The following is a 21,576-nucleotide window of genomic DNA, read 5'->3' as shown; positions in this document are numbered from 1 at the left end:
TTTAGTGTGTGCATGTAGTTAACCCTACTTAATCCAAACACTTTGATGTGTGTGTGTGTGTGTGTGTGTGTGTTGTTTCTATGACGGTAGATAGCAACCTAAAACTTCACTGGCACACATTCTAGTTTTACCTAATTGAAAGTATTTGCACAAAGTGTGACAACCTGGCAATGTTTGTTGAGTAAATAAGACAACCATGTGGTTGATGTAGTGAACCACAGGTTGAATTTGACATCAAAATGTATTATCTAAATAGGAACTAAAAAAAAAAGCATTGGAAAAAACACTGTACAATTGTGAATTCAAAGAGAAAATCAATAAGATTTTCATGGTCAAAACCAGAAATCAGGATGGGACAATTGACGAAAGGTCTTATCCAAAAAGTCTGTCAAATTTTTATTGCAATTTGTGGGTGTTAATTAAAATTTTTTGACAGGTACCTTTGTGAAGGTAAAGCGTCATTGAAAACCAGCTTTAGTAAGCATCAGAACTACTTTGCAGAATTGCTAAATGCGATGGATTTGGTTGGCTTTGAAGAACAGGTAAGATATAGAAATACCAGTAAGTGTGTACCTTAAAGTGTCAAGAAGTACCTCTTACTATACTATGTACATGTTGATACTGTCAAAGAGTACATACAGTTACGGCTACTAGTCCCAATGTGAGCATATTAGCTGACAATATAAGCATCTTTAAAATCTCTCAGGAGTGAAGAGACTACACAAGAGTGATGTGGTGAAAACTACTGACATTTGATGACTTCGATGAAAATGTATATTTTCATTATGACATAGCTTAAGATTTGATATTTAAGTTAAAATCAATACATGGAAATATGGCTGAATGTCCTTGAAATCTCTTGATACTTCTGTGCAACTAGTATTATCCAATTAAGTAGTGTTTCCTCCAGTTTTCTCTCTCAAGGGGTCACCCTTGACTTGAAAATTTAAAGGGGATGACTGGTTCTGATTGAGGGGGACTTTCATAAATCGTGCAAATTTAAGTTTTACAAATTATGATTTTTTTCAAGGTTATAACATTGATCAAATAGGAAATAAAAGACAGTCTTTTAGCTTTAACAATCCTTCTGCAGAAAGGAAGCATGTATCACTGTACTGTGGCTAGAGATAGTGGATTACATCAACTGTATGATGTTACATCATAGACAGTAATCATGAAGTGGAATGTTACTATAATCATAACCTCAAACCTTACTGTACAAAGGGTGTCCAGCGTTTGTGATTATTTGAGAAGGGATTTTGATTATAGATATGGGGATTCACACAATCAGGCATCATTGAAAAAACACTGAAAAGTTTTGAAATGTACAGGTAGATCTGTTAATCTTCATGTAATTCCATCAGATGTAGGACTATGGTTGTAGCTTTTTAAGACATTAAAGGACTTGACTAACACAAAATACTTGGTACTTCCTACATGTATGGTCAAACAAATAAGAGTGATGATTGACCTCATATAACTCACATGAATGGGTCTTTGTAACTTTAATCAAATCAGTGACTTATTATTTTTAGGAACAAACAGACATGTTTCAAATTCTGTCTGCTGTGTTGAGCATGGGTAATTTGGAGTTTGAGAACAATGAGAGTGATGCTGCCTATCTTAAAGATAGTGGACATCTTGAAACTGTTGCAGTAAGTCTCACACATCCTCATTTTGCAGCAACATTATGCTTTCTTTCACTTTTGAAGTCATCAGTAAATTTGTCAAGTTTTTATCAACAGAGTGGCCAAGCCATTTTCAGGTTGTGACTGGCATATAATGTGTTATATTAGAATACCCCAGCCACCAAGTGATATTCATAGGCTCAATATATACAATGTGGTTTCATATGAAGAAAATGGTCATTGTCATATGTGGAAACTCACCGTAACATACCAGTACACGGCAGCTCCAGTATCATCTTCAAAAGTTCACAAGAGACTTGAAAACAACGTAGAAAATATGTATTTGTTAGAATCACTTGCAAAATTACACTTTCGAAACTCACTCACATGATTTTATCCCGAAGTATTCTACATTCATGAGCTGCTGCAAGGAGCATTACCAAGCTGCATTCATGTACATTGTGAGAATAACACTGAATCATTAAAGCTTGGTTAGCTTTGTAACTGTTCATTTACATAATGTGGATAATGCAAATCATATTGTTTGAATTCACATTGATATACAGTCATGACTTCATTATTTCATTGCCACAGAGCTTACTAGGAATAGAGGAACAGCTGATAAATGACGTCCTTACGCACAGTCAAACAGTCACAAAGGGAGAGGTTGTCAGGAGAAATTACACCAAAGAATTCGCAGAAGGTAAAGTTTGAATATAAGATAGCAAATCAAATTTACACATTATATAGTCTCATGACCGCAAAGCACATCTAGCACTATTTATTTTCATTGTTAGTTTCACCAAGAATGCAAATATACATGTACATGTAGCCCTAGCGATAACATTTGATATCTTTGAAATTTGTTATAATGTGCTTAGTACTTGTTATGTAACTTGACTGGCTTCCAGTACACCATTGCATTGTATACAAACTTTTGCTGATTACCTACAAAGCCCTGAATGGACAAGCTCCACAATATCTCAGGAATTTAATACATGTAACACCTTGTGCCTCGTCACATGTTTTTTGCTCATCTGATAAACGTCTTCTGCTCACACCTAGATGGAATCTGACTACCATCCTACATGTATGGTCACGGCTCCTTCTCTGCTCCTTCTCCTTCCTTTGGAACTCTTTATCCCTGGACATGAAAACCTCTCCTAATATCAACATTTTCAAAAGAATCTTAAAAACTTACATCTTCCAAGGAGCATTTTCATTGTAACTCTAAGCGCCACTGAGCATTGTTTAACTTTGGATATTAGACGCTATATAAATTTGATAGATAGATAGATAGATAGATAGATAGATAGATAGATAGATAGATAGATGGCTAGATAGATAGATAGATAGATAGATAGATAGATAGATAGATAGATAGATGGTGCTTGCATGTGAGAGATATATCCCAGTTAAAGTAATCTGTTTTGTATTTGTACAGTTTCATGAGGCAAAGTCCAAATGAACTGCATTTAAATTCATGCATGAATCCACATCTGATCTCAATAATCAGATCTATTGAATGAATGCATAGTACACTAGTGCACTACAGTTTAATCTGTCTGATGATTTACTGCAGTTGCAAACATGTATTTGTTGTTGCATGAAATGACTGAGCCTTGTGAAATTCTACCAACATTTTTCTGCTTGTCTACACTTTTTAAAGAAAAAAAAAATATACTGGTATTCTTGATTTGCAGACTGTCGTGATGCCATGACCAAGGCATTGTATGGTCGTGTGTTTGGTTGGATCGTTAACAAGATCAATCAACTCTTGGCTCCTTCAGAAACAGTCTCTCCAAGTGAAAGCATGGAAATTGGTTAGTACCAGTAACATTGCACAAATTTCATTTAATAAGCCCAGCTATCAATGATATGGAATCTGTAAATGTGAGTGACTCAGATGTCATAAAGACGTCATTTCTGATTATGCTGATATTGTTGTCGATGTTTGTCTGTTGATTTGAATCTTCAAAACACTACCTAGAGGGTATTTTTACAAAATAAAAACTGAAAATTACCAATTGTAAAGTACAGTACAGGTCACATTTGCCTATTGACATACAAATAAGCACAAGTTGGTTAAATGTCTGAATATTTACTTCATAGAAGAGAAGGATTTACATGTATTCTACTTTCACAACGTCATTGGTATATTTTATTTTTGAGGATTTTTCCGCTTTGTTAACTTTAGCTATTGCTCATCTGTGAAAGATGCAATGCCCATCCCAGGTTGAGTTTTATGAAATTGTTTATAATTGGTTTTGACTGATATTTTTATCATTCCTGGTAAAAAGATGTCTATTATCATGATATCCCTAAATAAAGTGGTTGAGTTACTCTAATATTTGATATGTAAGGGTGACATTTTCCCATTATCTATTCAAAACTATAATTGTTTGTGAATCAGATTATCTTTGTCATTATTTTGCATTAAATATGAGGGTAGGACTGTGTCAGCTTGCAGGTAGCTGTACGTGTCTGAACTCCAAACATTTCAGCAGACTTGTCACGCAATATGATGGTTGATATCACAATGGCTTGCAGAACAAATAGACACACATGCACACAATTATAATGTCACATGTTTGTGACTGCTTGTTGTGAATGCACCATGGCAGATAATACATCTTGACAAGAGCAACTCAGTAAATACGTTCAATCAATGTGTGTCATCTTGGAAGACTTCACTGTGTAATATTGTTTGACATTAATTATCATATATTGAGCCATGTTTTTGTATAACGCTATAGGACAAAGGGCCCTCACATTTGTGCAATAATTTGCCGTAACACACCAAAGCTTAATTTGTCTAAATATGGGCAATTGTGTGCATTTCTGAACTACCTTCATTCTAGTTACTATATGCAAGTTGCTATTTGCAAGCATTTCATTCGTAAACAAACCAAGGCGAGACTAAAGATGAGAAGGTGAACTGAAAGAATATAATCAGATTGAGTGCAATCATGCAATGCTACATGAGCTAAGCTGTCACCTGTTTCTCAGCTTCAAGAACATTGTCATTACATCCTGAAATGTTACAAAATTTGCCAATATCACATGTCACTGAACTAAAGCATCAAACCCCATAGTAAAAGTTTCAGTTTATTTTCAGGTATCTTGGATATCTTTGGCTTCGAGCATTTTGAAGTGAACAGCTTTGAACAAGCGTGCATTAATCTGGCGAATGAACAGCTGCAGTTTTTCTTTAACCAGGTAATTCTGTAATTTGACATCTACGTTTATTTATTAAATGTCATTGCATCATACACCAATTTATATGTAGCTTGCAAAAAATACAAATATTATAATGTTTGAGTAAAAGTTTGTAAAATTTGTTGGCAAAAAGTCTTGGTATAATCTGAACAATGGAAGCTAAGAAGGGTTTGATATTTTGTTGTGATATTAAGTTCAAAATAGAGCTTGTACTTAGGTATTTTTGGTTCACCCCCCCCCCCCCATATTTCTATATTTTTGTGAAGTGAGTAGAAAACTACAATGTACTATAATGTTTAATTATGAATACCCTCATGAATAATTTAAGTTGTTTCATCAAGAATTGGACCCTCCCTGGTACATACTGCTTCATGATCAATGTTTCTCTTATTGTTGCAATTCAAGAATGATTACAACATAGAAACGCATATTATCTAACAGATATTGCTCATTCATCAATATGAAGTCACTGCGAGCAGTTCTTGAACTACTTACTTGTCCCATCACTGATTTTAAATTGAGATGTTGTGCGATTAGTAAAATGTCATGAAATATATTCTTTGATAAGCGTCAGGCTGGAGTGTACCACTCCCTAGATACTGCTGTAGCCATGATGTGAAGGTAACTACAGTAAAATACCTTTATTCTAACAGATGCCAATTGATGATAATCAACAGTATTGATTCAAAGGATTACTTTTAATGATGTTTTAATTTCACTTGATATATGTATTATGTTAGTAATGTCTTCATTTGATTTACATTGATTGATCAGTGAACTGTAAAAACCATATTTGTTTTTCAAATCCAGTTGGTTTTAGTAGATTCCATTAAATATTTTACATAAGTGTGAAACACTTTTTATTTGAATATGCAATTTTTTGGGTGAAAACTTAAACTGTCTGTTAAATATTCTTGACTCATACAGCACATTTTTATGTTGGAACAAGAAGAGTACGAAACCGAAGGTATTGACTGGACCAGCATTCCATTTGTTAATAATCAGCCACTTTTAGTAAGTAATAGATGGCATGTTTCTTGATATTCAGTTTCTAGTAGATGAACGCTTTGTTCATTGAGCAGATATCCATGTAGTCCATTGAGTGACACTGATATGTTCCTTTCGATGCAGCTTTTGTGAGATCATTGACCTTTAACCTTGTGTAGGAGTCCAGTGACATTCTGTTTTCAGGTTCATGTAGCTACTGCAACAGTTTGTAGCACACTATAATTGCTTTAGCAAGAATAGAAATGTCTCCTGAGCAAGATGATCTCAACCTTTGACCACTCATAATTTGCATGGAATACATGTATAAGTGTGCCCTCATCAAGTTCAAGCAGGGTGGTGGTGTAGATTACAGGGGATTTCCTGTTATTTTACCCAGCTTGTCATCAGCATGTATTCACTGGCATTCATCCAGTAGCAGTGTGTACAAGCTTTTATTGAAAAAGTTATAGTGATCCCATAACACATTTTAAGATTACTGAACAGTGGTCCATTTGTACATTCCTTTGGAATGTGATCATTTCCTTTCTCTGTACATGTACCATGGTATGTTCAAAGGAAAGATATTTGAGAATATTTTCCTCACTTGCCCCTGTCTCCTGTTTTTCGTTTTAAGTGTCTTTTAGCTCCTAAAATTGACTTATGGGTGGACCATTTTATATCCTTGGGGGGGGGGGGGTCCTGGAAGATTTTTGGGGTCATTATTCTTTTTTCCACATGTTCCACTGGATGTTTTTTTTTCCTTGTGAATCCTGGCAAGTTTATATATATATATATATATATATATATATATATATATATATATATATATATATATATATATATATATATATATATATATATATATATATTTATATATATATATAATTTTTGGGGTATATTTTAAACATTCAGTCATTCGGTGTTTTAATGAAATTGTTGTCATGTCAGTTGTAAGATAGGAACTTAAAAGAGTCAATTCTAAAGTTTGAATGCAGTATTTTGAATGAGCTGTGAATTATGTACGGCACTCTTTTTATGCACAACCAGATGTCCAGAACTGTTGTAAGAAAAATGTGATTATGAAATATTTAAGTGCATGTTGCTATCTAATACTGAATTCTCATAGAGGAAACAGAAAAGAGTCAGGAACTTGTTATGCTTTTCATATGAACTGCAGATTTAATAATGATTAGTACACTTTGCAAAACAGACTTTCAATTTACAGAAATCAAGATATTTCTGACATATATCTCTCAGATATTAATTTACTGCGCCTGAAGGGCGCGCCGAAAAATAGTAAACATCCAGATATCTCTGATATATATATATATATATATATATATATATATATATATATATATATATATATATATATATATCTGATGTATGAAAGTCATGCAGCTGAAGGGCATGCTGAAAAATATTGTTTTATATTTTAAAGAAATGCGCCCAAAGGGCGCGCCATACATGTATCTCATATATATGTAAGTCTGATATATTAAAGTCTTGCACTAGAACCAGTGTTCCCTCTTAGGTTTTGAGAGGGTGTGCAACTTGAGATATGCCTGATTGCCTCACAGCTGGGTCCGTTCATGAGAGGGTGTGCAACTTGAGATATGCCTGATTGCCTCACAGCTGGGTCCGTTCATGAGAGGGTGCGCAACTTGAGATATGCCTGATTGCCTCACAGCTGGGTCCGTTCATGAGAGGGTGCGCAACTTGAGATATGCCTGATTGCCTCACAGCTGGGTCCGTTCATGAGAGGGTGCGCAACTTGAGATATGCCTGATTGCCTCACAGCTGGGTCATCGTTTATGTATATGCTAATTTATTGAGGGACGTCACTACGTACAATGAACGTTGGTGGCAACTGCACCGCCGCACCAACGCACTGCACTAAACTCGAAACACGGAAGTAAAATCTACGCTGAGATCGCACATTTCGCCCTGGGTTATCGTTTCCAAAACTAATACCGATCAAAATGACTGTGACTGCGCAAAACATGAAATCTCATTGTGAGAGCAGTCGGAGACACTGTGCAACTAGCGCGTAAATAAGCCTTAGCGGGAACACTGACTAGGACGGGGCTCTGAAAAAATGTTTTATTATCATTAAAATTATGCGCGTGAAGGGTGCGCCAAAAAATGAAATTGAATGATGAAATTCATGGCTAGCATGATGCATCTGATGAGCCCGCATCGAAATTTAAAAACACACTGACCCCCAATTGGGCATTTCAAAATGGGTGTCCCCATCACTAAAGTTAAAAACACGGTGACGCCATGAATCCACCAGCCTCCTAGGCCAAAGAAACTGACCAGTCCCTCATTCCCGCTAATTTTTAAAGGTATCTTTAGTTCAAGTAGGTATAAAATTACCAAAAAATCTTAAAAATATAAAATGAAAGATATCCCTGTAAAATTCACAGTTTTGCAAAGGATTGATGCTAACTATGCACAAAATATCAACTTGGTGCAGATGTTGATCTCAAAATGATGTAGTAGTTCAAATTCTGAGACAATTTTGTAATCATTAGGCAAAGTCTAGTCAATAATCTTTCAGCTGGAGCACAACCTTCTGTAGATAGGATGCTTGTATGACTATCCTGCGGCTACATATTGTGGCTTACATCAATTGTATGATGTTACATCATTGAACAGTAATTATGAAGTGGAATGCCACTGTAAATACTCTATGTATACATCATAATCTCAAACCTCACTGTAGAAGGGGACGACATGTCATGCATTTGTGATTTGAAGGGGGATATTTAGCTCCCATATATGCATATATATACATGTATATGCAAACGGGAGGTATTCTTATAAGGTCCAGCAAAATGGTGTCTTTATGTATGTATGTATATATGTATGGATGTATGTCTGTTAAGATCAAAAACACAAAAACTGCAACACCCACAATCTTCATATTTGGTACTGAGGGGCATTCTAGGTTGGGGATGTGAATTTGTTAAAATCAAGATGTTTGTGTAAAAAATATGTAAATGAGATACAAAAAAGTGAACATCTGTGAAAATGCTGCAACTCAGGAACCATTGGGCAGAATGTGTTGATATTTTGTGCATAGTTAGCATCAATCCTTTGCAAAACTGTGAATTTTGCAGGGATATCTTTCATTTTATATTTTTAAGATTTTTTTTGGTAATTTTATACCTACTTGAACTAAGACTATATAATGTGGTGATTTAGTAAGCATTTGATATGGTAAACTGTATTTGGTGTTGAAATGCAGTAAAAAAGTCATTAGAAAACATAGCTGAGGTGATTTTAGCAGGTCTGGTTTCCAACAAATATATTCCAAAATTTTTTCAATGTTTAAGAGTGTACATCAGGGTTGTAAATAGTTGACATACTTCCTGCCATCTGGTCATTGTATATCTCATGCAAAGATGGTCAATACAAGGGGTTGACCATGTGATATCCTTTGGGGGAGGGGGGGGGGGGGTCCTAGCAGATTTTGAGAAAATTTCCAAACAAATGTAAATAAACAAATCAGCAGACAAGGTTTCACAAAAAGAAAAGTTTAGAGAGTGGGAAAAAATAATGTACAATGGATTGGGTAAAAAAGATAATGTAGCTCATCAATCTTCCAGAGACCCCCGATATCAAATGGTCCACCCCTGATGTCTTTTTGCGCGCAAGTAACTGTGCATAGGTAAGGATTTGAAAGGAATAGTCAAGTTCACCACAGTTAAATTTCTTAACTTTATCTCTTGTGTCATCATCCTTGTGTAATTGGTTAAGTTTGTAAGTTGTTCCAGATGTGGATGCACCAGTTGTTTACAATGTTTACTTTTCCCTGTAGGGTTTCCGAGTTAATGATTGTATGTTGAAATCTCTTCATGTATCTGGTGTATGGGCAAAATGTAAACATTGGTTGCATGTTATGTATTTCAGTCTATGTCAAATATTGTAATTGAAAAATCAAGAATAGTTTGTTGTGTGCTTGTAAAAGATAACATATTTGTCAATACATAAACTGCCTTGCAGATTGATAATATCACAGAAGTGGAAAAGGAAAAGAAACTAATCAAATTGCTGTAACATATTCACCCTGAGTGCCTGTAGGCCTATATTTAACTATTTTATCATTACATTCAGCTGTTTGTTATGTCTTTACCACTCTCCATGGGCCAAGGCACACTTGAGGGCCAATGTCATCACTATGTGCCAGTCTGTGTATGTCAGTCTGTCAATATGTATGTCCATGTTTCATACAATTGTTGGCTTGTTTTGATAACTACCGGTATATGGGAGCAAACAGTGACATTGTCACTATTTTTAGCTCACATTTGGTGTACCAATGTGAGATTATCGTATAAGCTGAATCAGTTCATTTGCATCTGATTTGCATGTCTGTATGTCTGTATATTTGTGGGTATGTGCGGATGTATGTCCGTCACACACAAAGGCACCCATACCGCCAAAGCTACCATCTCAGTATTTGGTGTACAGGTAGATGCAGGGGTTGAGATGTGACGTTGTTCAAATGAACACAACAGTGTCAAAAATGTGCAAATGAGGTAAGAAAAAGTGAAATCCTGCAAATGTGCAGGGGGCATGGCAGTGAGAAACAGGCCAACTCCACTGATCTTGACTCATTTCCTGTCATTGTTTATGAACTGTTACATATTAACAGACCAGCTGAAACCATAGACAGTAGTTGGGAAGACCGTCTATACTAAACTAAGAGGGGCTTGTTTCTGCTATGCATGTTGCTAAAGTTGACCTCCAGTACCTAAAGTTAGACCTTAATTACTTTTGTCATTCTTGTTTTTCTGGTTTAAATATTTCTTGTTGTTTTTCTGGTTGTACTGTGCAGAAATCATTGCCATAACATCAACGTAGAATTTTCCTGCACTGAACAGATAGAAACAACACTTATTGTTGATCATTGGTAACCCATACTGGTATATACCAATTCTGATCAAATTTGAGCGACACCGTAAAATTGAGGTATTTTTATTAGATGATGGAATTCACGCAATTGCGCATCCTGGACAAAACACTGGGTTTAATGTGCATCAATTTTTTTTTGCTGTCCAATGCCTCATAGAGCTGGACACCAGGCTACTTAGTAATATATAGAAATGTATAGTATGATTTCACCAACAGGTATGACGTACATGTAGAGACTTTGAAGCAAATAAAGAAAACCGTTGTTGCTTTCATTATTCTCTTTTCTATATACTTCAAATGTACCTCTTGTTGCTTGTGATGATTTCATAGAAGTTAGATTGAATATGTTCGTTATAAACAGCAGAACTAGCTTTGACATGTCATCTGAATTAGTACTAAATGTTTTGATATAATATGGTGATTGATTTTGAAATGTAGATGTACTAATATAGTATTAGTCTGTACCTTACATAACACATAACTCCAAAGGTGGTTGGAAAGTACTGAAAAAGGTGTACTTCTATGTTACAATACTAATGTAACAAACTTCTTGAAATATTTCAGGACTTCTTTTTAGGAAGACCTATTGGTCTTTTTGCATTGCTGGATGAAGAGAGTCTATTTCCTCAGGTAAGAATTTTGTTACATTATCATCTATACAGTGAGTAAAATTTTACAAACATGTAAACTTTAAACTGGTAAATTTTTGGTCATCCTTGTCTTAAAATTGATTGACCTTAGACACATGTTAAGACTTTTATAAAAGAAGCTAGAAAATTTAACTGGAAGGTTTGTGTCGAAATTACAGTGAAAAAATTGCCATCGTTCAAATTGTCATGTTTCGATGACCAGATAGAGATATTTTCATCCACTGTGTCATTAGCTCCCAATTGCCATACATATATGGCAATTGGGAGGTTATATGGTTGAAAAAAAGTCTGTATGTGAGATGTCTGTCTGTATGTATGTATGTATGGATGTCTGTCCGTCCAACGCAGAAACTCACAAACCGCTGTACGTATTTAGCTGAATTTTGGTGTAGTGATGCCATATATGCTGTAGATGTGCCGTTGTTAAAATGAACTTTTTAGTCTCAGAGATATGCAAATGAGGTAAAAAAACCGGCAAAAATGGTCAAAAATCAATAACTCAGGAACTACTCATCTGATCATTGTCATATTTGGTTTTTAGGTACCTTAATAGGCCCAATTCATTTAAACATATAGATTTGATGTCAATATTTGATGCTTTCTATTTTTAATGAATTTTTTCTTTCTTTTTTGCCATTTTAGTAAAAAATCTTTTTCTCTTCAACCAATGGTCGGATTGCTTTAAAATTTAGCGTGCAGGTGCCTTGTGATAACTCAAAATAGAATTAATCAAAATTATGGCAAAATTTGCATATTTGTATTTTTGGCATTTATGGTTAAAAAATCTTCTTTGAAACTGTGTATGCCATTACTTTCTAATAGGGTGTGCAGGTTCCTATGAGTGACCTGAAGATGACTCGGTGAACTCAAGGCGAAATTTGCAAATATTTTGATACTTTTTGCCATGCTTTCAAATTTGGTACACAGGTGAAATGTAGTAGGTCATTCATTCAAAGTCAAGTACTGCCTGTGTGAATGAGCAGATTATGATTGTTCCAGGCTGAGGTGTTATTTTAGGAATGATGCAATGTTAGACGGTAATTGGTATTTTAACTGAATTGTAACTCTTGTACTGTATAAACCCTATCAATTCACCCAGAAAAAAATAATTAATGTGATTTTAAATAATTGAATTGATTAGGAAATCAACAAAGCCAAAATAATTTTAGTGTAGAATTATTAGAAAGTTCCACTTTTTTGACAGTTCATAGTGAAATGCTTACCATCTTGGATGATTAAAACATGTAAAGGCAACTTTCCTGAATCCCAACTTTGACATATTCTGTACCGTCATGTATTGTTCTCTGTATGTTATCTAAAAGGAATTGCTCATAATAGTTTGTTATGATAGGTTGGTCAAATATATAGAGATAGAGAAAGTTCCAATTTCCATTTATGGTCGACTTGGTAAGGATAAAATAAATTACTTTTTGAGGAAAACAATAGAGTCGTCAATTAAAAGAGTGGTCAAAGTGATATGGATTTTATGGTAAAACTGGGCTATAAGAGTTCTCATGTTCTATTTATAGCAATTATGCAATCTGTGTAAACAGTTCAATAAAAGTGTTGCATGATTCCTTATAATGCTTTTGATGACCTTGAACTTCTTAAGTTGCAAACATTTGTCTCTTCTGTGTGATTTCTCTGAGTATCTACAGGCTCAACTTATACAACAGTACTTACTTGTAATGTTAATTTGAGAGTTAAAATGTGCTTGGTTAATAGGATGAAACTACTGATAAAGATAACCAGCTGAAGATTCTTTATAACCTGACAGATATGCTGTTTTTTATGACAAAATCTTGATAAGCAAGGCATGTTTACTATAATTAGAATGTAATTAACTTTTGCATATATTATTATAAGCAGTAGTATCAAGTTGAACAAGCTGATATTGATAGGTTGGTCGGCTGTAGGAGGTTAAAAGCTATAAAACTAAGTGTATGTATGTATGCATGTCTATCTGTCTGTCCTTCTGTATGTATGTATGTATGTATGCATGTATGTATAGTAAGTATGTGCGGATGTATGTCCGTCCACATTAAAAACTCCTAAACCTCAGCACCTACCATCTTAGTATTTGGTGGACAGGTACACCCAGGGGTGGAGATGTGAATTTGTTGAAATGAACATGTCAAAGTCAAAAATATGTTGTGATTTTTGATCTTCACTTAGTTCATGTCTGTGTCTGTGCGACAGTTGGCCTTGTACTTTTTCTCTTTATTCAATCCTCTCATAGACATGATTGAGGGATTGTTCCATATCTCCCTCTTTGTCTTGTAATTTTAAAAACTTGTTTTCTTACAAGCTTGACCTTGGCAATTTCCTCTTTTATTTGAAAGAGAATTTCAGTATAACTTCATCCATCGACAGCTGTAGAGCCTTGGTAATAGATCTCCATATTGAATAATTTGTTCTTGAGACTGCAAATGTTCTCTATTCCTGGTCAGCATCTTGTCTACTCGTACTTTCCTTTGATTCTGCTAGAACTCACAGTGCTGTAAATTTCCCACAATTCATTGCGATTTGTATCCTCAGAGATTCCCCAGAGAAGTCTACCAGGTCTCCCATGTGTAGACAAATTCATAGACTAGTTGTGAAAATTCTGAAAACGCACTTTTGTGAACACCATTCTTCTCAATTCTCGTTTTAAATGATTTGGAAAATTATGCAAGATTGAGAGAGGAGATAGCATTTTTGTAAAATTTTCCACTGATTGTGTCTTCAGCCATACAGAATAATGTAATGGAAAGTAGGGAGACCAGTTGCACCTGTTTTTTGAAACAAAAGGATATTGATTTTTTCCAATGGAAATGACCAAAGAAATTTGCATTCTAAGTTTTCTAAGAGAATGACCCCTTCAGTTCGTTATAACTTGCTGCCTAAAAAGTATGGCATTTGTAGTACCTACAGAACATGACTTCCATGGTTGTTTAATGGTTATTTTGAAACTTTTGCTGAAATTTCTAAACGTACTTTTACTGGATATTATTTAACAATTATTCTGATGCTGAACATTAGTGCTTACATGCAGAACTGAAAAAGTTTTTAGAAAAGTAACCTTCATGGATACAAATCAAAGAGAATTGTGGGTAATTGTTTGTACTGTGGAACTCTCCGTCCACCAACTTTTCAGGGGCATGCAACACTCATTGGAAATAACTGTTGCATTTTTTACAATAAATTTATACCTCCAACACTAGAGCAGCTAACCATGAACATGCTCTAACATACGCATGATTTCTCCAGTTGATTTAATCTTTAGATGCATTTCTAAATCAATATTATGTACACCAGTATCAAAGAATACATTCTTTTTTTAGAAACTGCTCTTTGTTGGAAATATTTTAATTGTTTATTTACTGTTTCATTTTAGGCAACTGATCACACCTTTGTAGAAAAGATGAATCGTAATTTTATGAACAATCATTTCTATGTCAAATCCAAAGATGCCAGAAGCAATATTTTCAGCATTGACCATTATGCAGCCAGGGTAAGTTTTCCTTTGTCTGTCATTTTCCACTCAACGCGACACGGTGATGACGATGTTGTGTTGTTAATTTTTAGCTTGCATTTGGTTTATGTTTATATACCAAAAAGAGGTTATTGTTAAAGATGAATCAGTTCATTTGCATCCTATTTGCATGTCTGTAAGTATGTATGACATGTATTTTGAAGTATCAAAACTGGAGGAGTGAGGGACATAGTGCGGGACACGCAAACTGTAATTTATGGCACTCTGAGGGACGTCCCGCACTGTGTAAAATATGGGACTCTGAGGGAACATCCCACAGAGAGTTAAAAACTGGACTCTGAGGGACGGGGGCGCCCCCAACGATGTGCATTGGTATAGCACAAAATCACGATCGGGCCCATGGAGATTGGGCTTACTAAACATTGCGCTGCAGGTCACTGAAACTGTATGTACTGCGTGAAAATTTATCGAAAGGTGTGTAGGTGAAGAGAGTTGCGTGTTCCCTGTGTTTGGGCTGTAGGCTATGGGCAGTCTTGCAGCCAGCTTTCACGAAGGTGGGGACATTGTGTCCCAAGACTAGAAAAGTCAAAATTTCGATAAATAAACAGACAAATAAATAAATAAACAATTAGAGAACGAAATATTTTCTCTGAACACAAGAAATGCACATGGACTTGAGGTAAGTAAATCATATCTAATGTTGGATAACTTTTACAATCGAATCACGGTTGCAAGTTTTGATACACTTGATATGATGTACAGCAATATCAGGGCATTTGAATGTTCCCTAATGTCTATCAGTGTCACTGCCACATAATCACACATCAATTAGTTTTTTTCTGTATTTCTTCAAGTACAGCACAATATCGGCACCCTGACATGTACATAACGGCAAATAATGTACAGATTTATTTCACGTCTTTAGCTAGTCGTACTCAAACTTGATTTTTCTTGTCGGTCATTACGCTCATGCCGTCGCTTTCGAAGCGGATAAACTGCTCAAGAGAAACTGGGAGAAACTAGGTGTCCGCTGCTACGTGCAAGGACGTTTACTTAAAAAGTTATAGCAGCGTTCTCAGCCTTGCTATCCTTCACCTTGACAGGCTACTGAAGTTATGCGTCTGTGGCATGGAGTAAAGTAATCAACGATGACTGTGACAAATGATTAGTTTCTTGACTGCAGAAATATCTGTGCTTAATTTCTGAGAGGGCACTTAATTCACTTCCACAGAGCTGGTTTACTGCTTGCTTTTAATGAACGATCATATTGCATCTCACATTTCTGCCTCTATCTGATCGTAGATTATCCGGTGATGTATCCACTCTCTAGAGTTTCAAATAGTTTTAAACAGTGATTCGTATTTCAACATTGCCACATCATCTTTTGTGAGCCAGTACACTGACTTCATAGCTGCAATGATCGCTTTTAGATCCTCGAGAGCCTGTTGCCCCCAAAATTTACCGCAACGCAATTTCCTCGATAGCTTTTGTAATCAGCAAGAGTCAAATGTTGAGCTGATGTTTAACTCTGGAAGTTTACATAAGCAGTTTCTCTGTAAAATGTCCCTGTGTCGAGTCATAGCTTGCAGAATCATCAGACAAACTTGTCTTTCCTCAACCAATTTTTGTTAAGTTGATGGTGTGGCCTCAAATCTGTCATCGAATAGATGTTGACTCAGATCAACGGGAGATGATATGATCGCGTCGGGACATTTGTTTGAAGAGTTACTCTAAGCTGTACTCTGCTGGTTTTACGGTGACTATACGGTGTTTTCAATCAGGTTCCAACTAACAACATGTATGCGGAAAAGAAATAAGTAAGACGCCGCTTGTTTGATCTGATGTTCTCTACGCTTTTTCATAACATGCACATGACTTCAAGTAAACATAACAACATGATGATAAACCTTTCAGTCAAAATCACGTCAAAGCCTAGTCTAAGAAACCCGACAACAATGTCACATTTTATCAACAAAATCTATGTCTTTGAGTGCCATGGTTACACTGCAGAATTTGTAACTTATCAATTTGCAACATTTTACGACGCTTTATATCAGGGTTCCAGACACCACAATACTAGTAAATTCGGGACAAATAATCCAAAGGTGGGTGTCTAATAACGTAGAAAGTGAGTTTGCCTGTGCAACTTACACAAACGAGGACTACTATTTACTGCCTATCGATATCAATGGACATATTGATAGTCTTTTTCACCGTGTGTATAAGTGGGTTGAGAGATAGCCTTGCGTACCGTGCTGTGTGTTCCCGACGTTATACAGACTACATGTGAGAGGCCGTATAACGCCGGGAACACACAGCATCATACGCAGGGCTAAGGTTGAGTGACAGTGGTTGCTATGTCATAATCTGTTCATATGAGAAATTACGTCTCCAGACAGATTTTACGTACAAGGATTTCAATAAACTTCGAGGCACGATCTGCTTGTGATGTTATACCATTTCTTGCCATGACAGTGGTGGCAATCCAAGCGCCACATCAGACAGGACATCATGAAGAATGGGCTACATAGAAACTTATATTTTCTTCTAATGATTTTTGCTAAAAATTAAATAAACGTTAGAAGCGATTTCCTGGTGTAGCTGCATCTTTCTTTTCACGTTCTGTCGGCAGGATTCAAAATGCCGATGACGCTGTTGGCGATCCATTGCAAACGAAAAAGCCAAACTGAAAAGTAAGGCCAAAGTAATTAAATTCTTTGTTTTGCGTCCCTACCCGCCTAGGTTTTGAAGGTTTTCATGAAAAACACACACAGTGTATTTGAATAGGAAAGTTTAGGACATAACCGCTTTGCTTTTCAGAACTAAAATTTTGTTACAATTTTGTATTTGCTGCAATCAAATTACATTGTGTTAATTTTCTTGTGTGTGTTTTTCAGCCGCTTAGACGCATACCTTTTCCCATTTAGAGTGGACGCAAAACAAAGAATTTAATTACTTTGGCCTAACGCGTCAGCGCGTATCGGACCATTATGCACACTTTTGAGGTGCATACTTCCTTAAATGTCAATAGTTGTCATTTCCACTGGTTAAGCCTACATGAACTCAGTGCTGTTTGTAGTCTGTTGATATTGACTGTGACTTTGTATAGAACTCAGTCATCACTGTCAGCGTATGAATATGAACAACATAGAATTTTGAATGACATGATAGGCCTCATAGATCCATTTTTTAAGTTGGGCATTCTATTTCAATCTCAAGGTGGAATATTCTGCTGATGGATTCCTGGAGAAGAACAGAGATACTTTACCGCAAGGTGTTATGCAACTTCTTCAAGAAAGCAAGAATTGTCTCCTGAGCCAAATTTTCAGAGGTGAGCAATAATGTTGAAAACGTTTGAAACAGGCGGATAACAGAAATAAATAGCACAGTAGTGGACTTATTGTTCTCATAAAGTATCTGAAATATCACCCTCACAATGATCAAAAATGAGATGAAATCGATAATTTGATAAACACGTGATTTGCTATGCTTCTCAATCTGCTTTATCATTACTGTTTTTTGAATAAACGCCATCATCAGAAAACTCCCATAGTTACTACTGAATTATAATAAATAACGCATGTGCTATGTCCGTACGTTCCTTTGCTATGGCAACCATTCTCAGGGAATTGGAAGCAGAATTAATTAAGAACAAAAAGCTTTATCAAATTAAAATTAATTTTCCTTTTAATAAATCAGTCGATTGGTCAGTTACTTTGACTCTGCTATGAAGATGTAATTATAGACTCCATGCTCTAAGATGAAACATTCAGATCACAGACATTGATGTAAAAGCTTTATTTGAAATCCTCTATTAATCATTCTGACGTATGCTGTGTCAAAGTCATTGTTTCAATATTACAGGAAATTAACAGTAATACATGTAATTTCACAACAGATATATATGGCATGTAAAATGTGTAATTGTATACCAACATTTGCTACAGTGTACTGTTTGACGATATTATGTGCAAGATGTGATCCTGTGTAACATTTATATTGTAGGTACAATCACAAGAACAGGTACACTAGCATTACAGATGAGAACAAGCAGAGGATTCAGCAAAAGGAAGGTAAAATGACACATGTGTATAATTAAGCAATAATGTACCCCCTCCTGGCCTGTAATGGGTGAAAGCAAACTTTGCATTGAGTTCATTATGGGCCGGGAGGTGTTACATTGTTGCTATTATTTTGTAGTTTTGGCAGTGCAAGTGAATTTGTAGATATAGAAACAATCAGGAGTTGCAATAGTACAAGACTGGATAATCATTTACATTATCATCAGTAATAATCTTGTGTGATGGCATCACAAAATTCACTGGTGTTGGCAAAGCGGTAATATAATAGATTTTTATGCATTTGTACACTCAGTGTGACAGTTTTCGGACGACCTCAGTTTTCGGACATTAAGTGACATGCTGTTAGTTACACTCACTTCGCTCCGTATCGATAGCGTTTTACAGGTCATGTGACCTCATATTAAGTCAGGTGACACTGTTGTCCCATTTTCGATAGTTTTTTAGCTCACATTTGGTTTTACCAATGTGAGTTTATCGTATAGGCTGAAGTCGATGGCGTCTGTATGTATGTGTGTATGTATGTATGTATGTATGTATGTATGTATGTATGTACGTACAGTATGTCCGTCAACATCAAAAACACGCAAACCGCTGCACGTTTCAGCTTGGTATTTGGTGTGTGGATGCATCCTGGGCTATAGATGGGATTTTGTTCAAATGAAATCTGCATTGCCAAAATTATGCAAATGAGCTTACAAAATGTGAAAATGGTTAAGAATTAATAACTCAAGAACCGCTTTTTTGATTGCTTTGAAAATTTGTGTGCAAGTACCTTAGGTGAACCTTATACAGTTTTATGAATATTGTGAAGATATCCTTAATTTTGTATTTTTGCTGAATTTTTTTGTGATTTTTCTCATTTTCAGTAAAAATTATTCTTCTCTGAAACCGCCGGCCCAATCGCTCTCAAATTTGGGTTGTCTCTTTGCAAGGGTGTACTCTTCTAATTTGTTGAAATTATGACAAAATTGGGAAAATTACTATTTTTGTGCAATTTTGTCATTTTTGGTCAAAAATCTTAGACAGTATTTCCTTTTCAAAACCCCTGGACAGACAGCTTTCATATTTCGTACACAGACGTACAGAGATGACAATAGTTAGATATGTGGAAATTGTCCTGAAATATGAAAAATTGTATTTTTAAGACAATATTGTCATTTTTGGTCAAGAAAAATTTATCTCATCATTACTTGTTTGATAGCTTTGTAATTTGGTATAAAGTCCCTTGTTTGATAGCTTTGTAATTTGGTATAAAGTCCGGAAAGATGTTATTAGATAAATTTTCTGCTCAAAGTGTTGGGAAACCCCAAAATTTGTATATTTTAGGTACTTTTCTAAGTTTGTGACCTTAAATGACCTATACTAACCAAGGATATGTTGTGAGACAATTTTGAAGGCTGTGAACATAATTTTGTCATATTTGATACAATTTGTAGGAAAATTTGATCCAGAATACAAAGCTGAGGTGATTTTTTTTCATTTTGGACCAATTTTTGCAACTTTTCTATGTAAGACATATAAAAACTGATGAGAAATTTGGATCCAGGATAATTCCAGATGTTGTAATCACCACCCACAGTGGAAGGCATTTCACTATCTGTAACTAACTTAAGTGCTGTTTACATTAGAATGATAACACTCATGGCATTAATTAAAAATCTCCAAGGTTGTAAATGTACTTCCTGTCATTTGCCCAAGGGGTGGAACATTTGATATGCAGGAGGGGGTAGGGTTTAGAAGATCAATGATGTAGCATTACTTTTTTACCAGATCCCTTTTCTTTTTATCAAGCCTTCTCTGTTTTTTGTCGTTGACATTTGCTTATGTATTTAGGATCTGCTTCTCCCATTGCTATAGAAGTTGATATGCATGTTCCTAAAGATGACCTCCAGTACCTAAGTTGGAGACCTTATTTGCTTTTGTCATTCTTGTTTTTTCCTGGTTTAAATATTTCTCGAATGGACCAATTCAAACCGAATGTGAGCACATAGTGTCCTTGACGGTATTTTTTGGTAGAAGCTATTGAGTTCGCTACGAGCAGCGGTCACAAATTGTCGTCTGACACCGCGTCAGTGATACTGTCAACATACTGCCGTCAGGTCAAAGTAACTGAAATTTTGACTTTAGTCCTGATTTAGCATTGAATTTTGAATGTGGGGGGAAATAATGATTTTGAAAATATTCTTTCCATTCTTCGCTACGATTGCATGTAGCATTAACGAAAACTGCGCAGTTGTTTCGAGAAAAAAAGTACATTTAATGAACGTACGAAGTGTACAAGTTTTCGGACAGACAATATTTAGCATAATTGTGTAAACGTAGTAAGTGACTTACTGCGTAAAAACTTGACTGGTAAATAATTCCATACGATGAAATATACTTGCTATTTTTATTAGCTCACATTTGGTTTTACCAATGTGAGTTTATCATATAGGCTGAAGTCGATGGCGTCTGTATGTATGTGTGTATGTATGTATGTATGTATGTATGTATGTACGTACAGTATGTCCGTCAACATCAAAAACACGCAAACCGCTGCACGTTTCAGCTTGGTATTTGGTGTGTGGATGCATCCTGGGCTATAGATGGGATTTTGTTCAAATGAAGTCTGCATT

The 21,576-nt window shown here is 35.6% G+C and overlaps 1 protein-coding gene across 2 annotated transcripts in view; it reads left to right on the top strand.

Annotated features, from left to right (window-relative positions):
* The window catches only part of LOC139122137 (myosin-IIIb-like), a 69,816-nt gene that overhangs the window by 24,925 nt on the left and 23,315 nt on the right, over nucleotides 1-21,576 (top strand). For both annotated transcript variants that reach the window (XM_070687549.1, XM_070687550.1), the window contains 10 exons: nucleotides 437-542; nucleotides 1,536-1,655; nucleotides 2,223-2,331; nucleotides 3,332-3,451; nucleotides 4,747-4,847; nucleotides 5,775-5,861; nucleotides 11,319-11,384; nucleotides 14,781-14,897; nucleotides 18,099-18,210; nucleotides 18,885-18,952. In XM_070687549.1, the coding sequence (XP_070543650.1) occupies nucleotides 437-542; nucleotides 1,536-1,655; nucleotides 2,223-2,331; nucleotides 3,332-3,451; nucleotides 4,747-4,847; nucleotides 5,775-5,861; nucleotides 11,319-11,384; nucleotides 14,781-14,897; nucleotides 18,099-18,210; nucleotides 18,885-18,952 (1,006 nt within the window). The remainder of the gene's footprint in view (nucleotides 1-436; nucleotides 543-1,535; nucleotides 1,656-2,222; nucleotides 2,332-3,331; nucleotides 3,452-4,746; nucleotides 4,848-5,774; nucleotides 5,862-11,318; nucleotides 11,385-14,780; nucleotides 14,898-18,098; nucleotides 18,211-18,884; nucleotides 18,953-21,576) is intronic.

The sequence above is a fragment of the Ptychodera flava genome, chromosome 21, assembly GCF_041260155.1.
Source record: "Ptychodera flava strain L36383 chromosome 21, AS_Pfla_20210202, whole genome shotgun sequence".
Lineage (NCBI taxonomy): Eukaryota > Metazoa > Hemichordata > Enteropneusta > Ptychoderidae > Ptychodera > Ptychodera flava.
The sequence above is the reverse complement of the archived record's forward strand: the minus strand, read 5'-3'. Positions and strand labels throughout refer to the sequence as shown.